Source organism: Palaemon carinicauda, chromosome 11, assembly GCF_036898095.1.
Source record: "Palaemon carinicauda isolate YSFRI2023 chromosome 11, ASM3689809v2, whole genome shotgun sequence".
Taxonomy (NCBI): Eukaryota; Metazoa; Arthropoda; class Malacostraca; order Decapoda; family Palaemonidae; genus Palaemon; species Palaemon carinicauda.
The window spans coordinates 9,260,983-9,270,208 of NC_090735.1; the positions used below are offsets into that span (position 1 = coordinate 9,260,983).

The 9,226-nt window shown below is 33.1% G+C and overlaps 1 protein-coding gene across 1 annotated transcript in view; it reads right to left on the reverse strand.

The window, feature by feature from the left end:
• Positions 1-360: 360 nt before the first annotated feature.
• Positions 361-9,226, reverse strand: part of LOC137649585 (glutamate receptor ionotropic, delta-2-like) — a 13,244-nt gene continuing 4,378 nt past the window's right edge. Inside the window, exons 6-10 of the mRNA XM_068382561.1 lie at positions 7,310-7,494; positions 6,134-6,364; positions 4,945-5,114; positions 2,023-2,185; positions 361-503 (exon numbers count right to left, since the gene is read on the reverse strand). Of these exons, the coding sequence (XP_068238662.1) occupies positions 384-503; positions 2,023-2,185; positions 4,945-5,114; positions 6,134-6,364; positions 7,310-7,494 (869 nt within the window). The 3' untranslated portion in view covers positions 361-383. The remainder of the gene's footprint in view (positions 504-2,022; positions 2,186-4,944; positions 5,115-6,133; positions 6,365-7,309; positions 7,495-9,226) is intronic.

Genomic DNA, 9,226 nt, shown 5'->3' on the forward strand with positions numbered 1-9,226 from the left:
ATATGAAGATGAGAAATTAATAAAGGAAAGGGAATTAACCAATGAACCAATTGTTCAATTCATGTAATAATGGCTTGCAATTTCCCCCCACCATTTATTAGATATTCTTCAGTTAGTGAGGATTCAACTCTGGGTGAGAATGACAATCACAATCGTCTTACATATATGAAGATGGGAAAGAGATAAAGAAAAGGGAATTAACCAGTTAACCAATCGTTCAATTCATGTAATAATGACGTGTAATCCCCCCCCCTATTCATTAGATATTCTTTAGTTAGTGAAAATTCAACTCTGGGTGAGAATGACTGAATCACAATAGTCTTACATATATGAAAATAAGAAATTAATAAAAAAAAAATGTAATTAGCCAATGAACCAATCGTTCAATTCATGTAATAATGACGTGCAATTTCCAGCACGAGAACCAAGCCAGCAATCCAGTAGCCAATGAGAAGGAGATAAAAGGAGCCTTGTAGATGTTCCAGACTCAGGGCGCTTTGTTCCTGGAAGAAAGCGAATCAGCATCTTAATGTCTTTATTATAAGTTCTTGACGCAAGATCAAGATAAGAATATGTTTATTGGTTCTTTAGTTGTAAGATTAAGTCGCGGATATTTTATTCAAGATTTGGTCGTTTATGGATGGGGGGATTTTTTTGATGATATTAGATAGAATATTTAATGTGAATTGTGTTGCTGGTCAAACATGGCCAGAATGGAGAGAGAGAGAGAGAGAGAGAGAGAGAGAGAGAGAGAGAGAGAGAGAGAGAGAGAGAGAGAGAGAGAGAGAGATTCTTTCGTTAATATTTAGCTTTCGGATATTAGATAGAATATCTAATATAGACTGTTTTGCAGGTCAAGCATTGCCAGAATGGAGAGAGAGAGAGAGAGAGAGAGAGAGAGAGAGAGAGAGAGAGAGAGAGAGAGAGAGAGAGAGAGAGATTCTTTCGTTAATATTTAGCTTTCGGATATTAGATAGAATATCTAATATAGACTGTTTTACAGGTCAAGCATTGCCAGAATGGAAAGAGAGAGAGAGAGAGAGAGAGAGAGAGAGAGGAGAGAGAGAGAGAGAGAGATTTTTTAGTTAATATTTAGCTTTAGGATATTAGATAGAATATATAATGTAAACTAACTTGCAGGTAAAACATTGCCAGGATAGACGGACAATAAGAGAGAGAGAGAGAGAGAGAGAGAGAGAGAGAGAGAGAGAGAGAGAGAGAGAGAGAGAGATTCTTGGACTAAATCCTTATATTTCAGAATTTCAAGAGAAAATACTTTAACCACTCCCAAATGGTAGTAAAGGGAAAGTTATATAACTTTACATTATTTTTACCTTTATAAAACATTTAAGTTCACTACTATTATCAAAAACTGAACTTCATTAAAAAAAAAACGTTATCCAGAAAATGTAATTTTTTCGTTTTTTTTTTTCTTTTAAAGAATTTAATTCTAAAGCATTTTTGCCACTTTCAACAATATTTACAATAACTATTTGTATGTAATTTATACAATTTAAAAGACGTATATCTGTTACCAAGTTGTGGAATGATCTTCCTAATCGGGTTGTTGAATCAGTAGAACTTCAAAAGTTCAAAGGTGGAGCAAATGTTTTTATGTTGACCAGGCTGACATGAGTCTTTTTATTGTTTATATATGACATATTTGTTTTTGACGTTGTTAATAGTTTATATAGGACATATCTGTTTTGACGCTGTTACTGTTTTTAGAATGATATATTGTTAATTTATTCTCATAATTTATTTATTTCCTTATTTCCTTTCATCACTGGGTTATTTTTCCCTGTTGGAGCCCTTGGACTCATAGCATCTTGCTTTTCCAACTAGGGTTGTAGCTTGGATAATAATAATAATAATAATAATAATAATAATAATAATAATAATAATAATAATAATAATAATAATAAAATCTGTTAACCGAACATACCACTATAGATACCCTTTGAAAAACAGAAAAACTCCTTAATAATTAAAAATAATTTTAGATATTTCTAAATCTCTCACCTTCTCATCCGCTTGTCTTATTATCAGAGATCCATTGAATTCTTTCTTCTCCGACTCTTCCACTTGAACTCGGATGACCTCATTTAACCAGCGATCTATGAGACCAGCCTCAATAAGGCGTTGCTTCATTCTATCAATGGCATCTCGAAAAGGGGCACCTTTCCTGAAAAAAAAGATCACCCTGAAACTGAAACAGAAACTGGGACAAACACTGAAACAGAAACTAGAACTGAAACTGAAACAGAAACTGGAACAGAAACTGAAACTGGAACTGAAACTGAAACATAAACTGGAACTGGAACAAACACTGAAACAGAAACCGAAACAAAAGCTGAGACTGAAACAGCAACTAAAACTGAAACAGAAACTGGAACTGGAACAAACACTGAAACAGAAACAGAAACAAAAACTGAGACTGAAACAGCAACTAAAACTGAAACAGAAACTGGAACTTGAATAAACACTGAAACAGAAACTGAAACAAAAACTGAGACTGAAACAGAAACTGGAACTGAAACTGAAACAGAAACAGGAACTGAAACTGAAACAGATACTGGAACTGAAACTGAAACAGAAACTGGAACAAACACTGAAACAGAAACTGGAACTAAAACTGAGACAGAAACTGGAACTGGAACAAACACTGAAACAGAAACTGGAACAGAAACTGGAACTGAAACAGAAACGGAAACTAAAACAAAAAATAAAACAGAAACAGAAACTAAAACAAAAACTGAAACTAAAAATGAAGCACAAACTGAAACCGACTTTGATAATTCAATTAGCTTGTTTTATCATTGACGGACTTCTTAAATTTACTGAAACCTTGTTTAAAGGTTTAAAGGCGTGAATAGTAGAGGCCAAGGGCAGTGACATTTCCCTAGAGACAGGACGCTATCCTAGAGACCGACCATATATACATACGATCAGCGCCTAAGTCCCGTCTCCACACTAGGTAGGACCAGGGAGGGCCAGTCAGTTACTGCTGATGACTCAGCAGGTGGACCGATAGGGTCCGCAAAATCACCCATACCTAAATCACAAGGATGATGAGGTTGCAGACACCAAAGAAACTATCGAGTTTGAGCGGGACTCGAACCCCAGTTTGGCAAGTGCCAGGCAGGCTTCCAAATGGCCCCCACAGCCATGACATTGTGAAAGTAAAATAGCAATTTGGTGATGAAAAAAAGTGTTTTTCTCTGAATAAACAGGTTATAAGCTTGTACGACTGTAGATTTTCTTTTTTACCTTATTTTGTAAGATAATTATAAGCACCTCTTCCGTTAGAATAACTACATAACCGTAACATCTACAAAACTTCTTGTATTTTTGTGATTGAAAGTTAAATGCTTAACACCCCAAGTGGGCTGTCAAATCAATGACTATATATCACATAAAGGCGTGAAAGAAGAAGGGTTCTTCGTGGTCAATTGATTTTTATTACAGATTTTAAGTCGGTTCCTTTGAAAAGGATATCCTAGAGAGAGAGAGAGAGAGAGAGAGAGAGAGAGAGAGAGAGAGAGAGAGAGAGAGAGAGAGAGAGAGGGGGGGGGGGGTTCTTCATAAGATAGCAACAGAACAATTTAAGTCATCAGAAAAATTTGTGAGTGAAGGCCGTATTGGTTAAATATGATAGATTTGATCTTATTGTAAAAGACCGTGAACATGAGAGAGAGAGAGAGAGAGAGAGAGAGAGAGAGAGAGAGAGAGAGAGAGAGAGAGAGAGAATGTTACTATCGGTGTTTGATTTGCAAAAAGTTTTTATATTGGAACAATCTGTTTATATAATGGATATTTTTTTCAAATGTTAGGACTGAATTGTGAAAATATAATGGATATCATATGATTATTATATAAGAGCTCTTATAAATGCCAATTGCCATCAGCAGAAGATCTTAACATTAACATTAACATTCCCTATGTGACCTGCCACTCAGACGAGACATTCACCATAACTCAGGTATGACAGCTACACCTAAGAAGAAGGGACATTAATTCACAACAGCATTTAGTATCTGCAGCTCATTCTTTTGGGCATCGACAAAAATATATAGGAAAAGAGTTCATTGTACCATATAGCAAACTGTTGTCTTTATAGATCAAATTACAGTCAGAAAATTGATGTTTTTGAAGGGAATTTCTAATTCTTATAGTATGGATAATCGACCATCCATATGATAAGCATTAGAAATTCCCTATATACTTCTCCAAAACACTTGAGTCCTGTTCAATTCACCTAGAAAATAAGAAAATAGGATTTGAAAATATGAAAGAGAACACTGAAGGACAACTTTAACCATTTTAACCTACAATAAAGGAAATCTTGATTAATTCATCAAACTACTCACGTCTCCAGTATCAGTGATCTATCAAAGGTTGCCAATTTCGTAATATAAGTAAAAAACTAAATGGACATTCATAAAGTAGTAATATAAGTAAAAAAAAAAATAAATAGACATTCTTAAGGTTGTAATATAAGTGAAAATTAAATGCATTCATAAAGTCGTAATATAAGTAAAAAACTAAATGAACATTCATAAAGTAGTAACATAAGTAAAATAAAAAAAAAAACTGAATAGACATTCTTAAGGTTGTAATATAAGTAAAAAACTAAATAGACATTCATATAGTCGTAATATAAGTAGAAATCTTAATAGACATTGATAAAGTCGTAATATAAGTAAAAAACTAAATAGAGATTCATAAAGTCGTATTATGAATAAAAAAATAAATAGACATTCATAAAGTCGTATTATAAGTAAAAAAAAAAAACTAAATAGACATTGATAAAGTCGTAATATAAGTAAAATACTAAATAGACATTCATAAAGACGTAATAGAAGTAAAAAACTAAATAGACATTCATAAAGTTGTAATAGAAGTAAAAAACTATATAGACATTCATAAAGGAAGAAGAAATACCGGAATCCCCATCCATATCCACCGAAGACTGGATATTCAGTGGTGCTCATATATACAGGGAGCCCTCGCCGTTCGGCTTTCAGGAAGTCCACCCACACAATGGTCTTCCGTGTTACGTGCGAGTAATACCCTGCCAGCACTAAGTCCATTTGCTTCTCCAATGGGTGAATCTGTTTTGGAAGAAATAAATGTGACGAAGAAAGATTACAATAATGTTTTTCTTTATTAATAGTCCAAAGTTTTTGCATATATTTACCCAAGATTGGTGATTATTATAAGCTATTTGAAAAAGAGTGAAATTGTTAATGGAAGTTTATCTTCATTTTCTGTTTCATTAAAGGTTTTATTGCAAAATAGAACATTCGGTAGGGAACTTATTCTTTACAAGGCAAAGTTCAATGAATTAGCACAATGGTGAAATAATCTAAACTAGACTGCTAGGTTCAAAACAAACTGTTTTCCTTACAACAGAAACATGCTCTTGGGTTACATTTTACCAACAAAATTTGAATATCAAAGTGCAGTTACTCTCATTTCATAATGTAGCCACTTTGAATGTGATCTATTGATGCTATCACAGGGTTGGCAGTGTATAGAAGTTAAATAGAAAATCAAATTGTTTTGGACCTTTGAAGTCAAAGATATGTCATAACATATTGTTTTTTGCCACTGAAGCTCTTACATAGGATCAACAATCTAATCATGTGGGGAACAATATGTCTAAGACATTTTAAAGGTTATGTTCACACATTTTTAGGGATAAATCTTCAGGAAGAAATATTACATGAGAGGAAGTTAACAACAGCACCTCGCCACATAAAATAAACAAACTATCTTTCTTTGTTTTATAAAAATATCTAGTTACAACAGATCACACGAATGCCAATACGGATATTTGAGTTTATCGTGAAGCTTCCAGAAAAGTATATTCTAAAATACACATCAATAAACATCTAACATATTTGTCACAAATTTGGAAGTTCTTGAATATGTAAGCCCCTTGGTTACTGGAGTAGAGATGAGTTATCTATCATAGATTCCTGGCTTTTGGAAAAATTTATTCACAAACTAGTGTTAGTTTTGGCCATTTCACATTTCCTCTTATTACGAGGCAATGGATGGGAAACGATTCCTGTGCAAATGCTTTAAACACAAAATCCCTCAAGAAGCTTACAGGACACAGTCTCACCTCCAGCTTTTTGTAAATTTCTTGAACAATGGGGTCAGGGTTTTCGGCTAGATATGCGATGGCTGTTCCACTATACTCGATCCATCCCCACCTCTGGCCCTCCATATTGTAAAGGTCCTCGAAAGTGTTTATAGCTGACGACCTAATCACCACCGTCAGATGGGCAATGAGTGCTGATCTGTACGCTGTGAAGATCACCAAACATCCAACCCACCAGATTCCAAGTAAGAACTGGAAAAAATGGAGAAGGAAAGAGACTATTCATTACCAATGTCCACTGGGGACCTCCAGAAATTGAAGGCTGTGCAAACTGAGGCCTACAGAATGGAAATGCATTACATGGTCAATTACCTCTCGACTATTCCAAACTACTATTGCATCGGGACTGAAGAGGAAAAGGTAAACTATTTCAAGTACCAGTTGAGCATGGGATATGAAACTTAATTTTGACTGAAAATATTTATGCAAAAGATTTCTAGCTCAGATGATTGCTGTATATTTACGGTAACTGTTTTAGATTTATTACCAATAAATCTACACTGGAGATGCTATTATATTGTTCCTTTGATATTCATAGTAATTAACGGGCATAATATGCCACCTTCTAAAAAAACACTATCTATGATCTATGATCCACAACTTTGAACAAATAATTTTCTCACTCTAAATATGGCTTTGAAGTAGCTAATAGTAACACCAGGATTACACAAGATAAGATAGTCCTCAATATCTTACCGAGTTGGAAACTTGGGGCATATATTGATTCTAAAAGGTTATAACCTTGCATTAGATATGCTCTAACATTTACCTGATCTACCAATCCTTACGCCATAATTCATGTATTTTATCTAATATTCTAACTTGTAATAAAGAGTCGTTGTTTCACTGATATCAATGGAATTAATGTTCTTCAACTTCATGTTTTCAATACAATCACTGTTAGAAGATATAAACATGTGATATCTTTGCTCTACGTTATCTGTTATTTTTCGCAAGTTAGCAAGAAAAGTTTCTTTATATACTTTTTTTTATACTTATTGAAGAAGTTGAAATGTTACTCTATTGTGTAAATGTGTTTGTGGTATCTCTAACCCTGTTGAATACCTCCCAATTTTCATAACTAACTCCCTTCAGCAAATAAAATTTTTCTTTCTGCCAACATATTTTCAACCTTACCTGGCTGGCTAATTGCGTGGGCAGAATGACTGGTGGGTTGAGGAGTACCATCCTCACGGTGTAGAGCAGAGACGTAGTGAGGGACATTGTCTTCACTCTTGAGAACAAGCAACGGACTTTCTCGATCATCCACAGCATAACGCCGGCAAAGAGGCAGGTGATGATGATGCTGTTCCATACCCAGGCTTCGGGAGGAGATAAGTGACAATTGGTATTATTATTATTATTATTATTATTATTATTATTATTATTATTATTATCAGCTAAGCTGCAACCCTAATTAGGGGCAAGTGATGATGATGCTGTTCCATACCCAGGCTTCGGGAGGAGATAAGTGACAATTGGTATTATTATTATTATTATTATTATTATTATTATTATTATTATTATTATTATTATCAGCTAAGCTGCAACCCTAATTAGGGGCAAGTGATGATGATGCTGTTCCATACCCAGGCTTCGGGAGGAGATAAGTGACAATTATTATTATTATTATTATTATTATTATTATTATTATTATTATTATTAACAGCTAAGCTGCAACCCTAATTAGGGGCAAGTGATGATGATGCTGTTCCATACCCAGGCTTCGGGAGGAGATAAGTGACAATTATTATTATTATTATTATTATTATTATTATTATTATTATTATTATTATTATTATTATCAGCTAAGCTGCAACCCTAATTAGGGGCAAGTGATGATGATGCTGTTCCATACCCAGGCTTCGGGAGGAGATAAGTGACAATTATTATTATTATTATTATTATTATTATTATTATTATTATTATTATTATTATTATTATTATTATTATTAACAGCTAAGCTGCAACCCTAATTAGGGGCAAGTGATGATGATGCTGTTCCATACCCAGGCTTCGGGAGGAGATAAGTGACAATTGGTATTATTATTATTATTATTATTATTATTATTATTATTATTATTATCAGCTAAGCTGCAACCCTAATTAGGGGCAAGTGATGATGATGCTGTTCCATACCCAGGCTTCGGGAGGAGATAAGTGACAATTGGTATTATTATTATTATTATTATTATTATTATTATTATTATTATTATTATCAGCTAAGCTGCAACCCTAATTAGGGGCAAGTGATGATGATGCTGTTCCATACCCAGGCTTCGGGAGGAGATAAGTGACAATTGGTATTATTATTATTATTATTATTATTATTATTATTATTATTATTATTATCAGCTAAGCTGCAACCCTAATTAGGGGCAAGTGATGATGATGCTGTTCCATACCCAGGCTTCGGGAGGAGATAAGTGACAATTATTATTATTATTATTATTATTATTATTATTATTATTATTATTATTATTATTATTATTATTATCAGCTAAGCTGCAACCCTAATTAGGGGCAAGTGATGATGATGCTGTTCCATACCCAGGCTTCGGGAGGAGATAAGTGACAATTATTATTATTATTATTATTATTATTATTATTATTATTATTATTATTATTATTATTATTATTATCAGCTAAGCTGCAACCCTAATTAGGGGCAAGTGATGATGATGCTGTTCCATACCCAAGCTTCGGGAGGAGATAAGTGACAATTATTATTATTATTATTATTATTATTATTATTATTATTATTATTATTATTATTATCATTATTATTATTATTATTATTATTATTAATAATAATAATAATAATAATAATAATAATAATAATAATGATAATAATAATAATAACTAAGTTACAACCCTAGTTAGAAAATCTGGATGCTATAAGCCCAAGGGCTCCAACAGGGAAAAATAGCCCCGTGAGGAGAGGAAACAAGGAATTTAATAAACTACAAGAGAAGTAATGAACAATTAAGATAAAATATTAAGAACAGTAGAAACATTAAAAAAATCTTTCATATACAAACTATAAAAACAAAA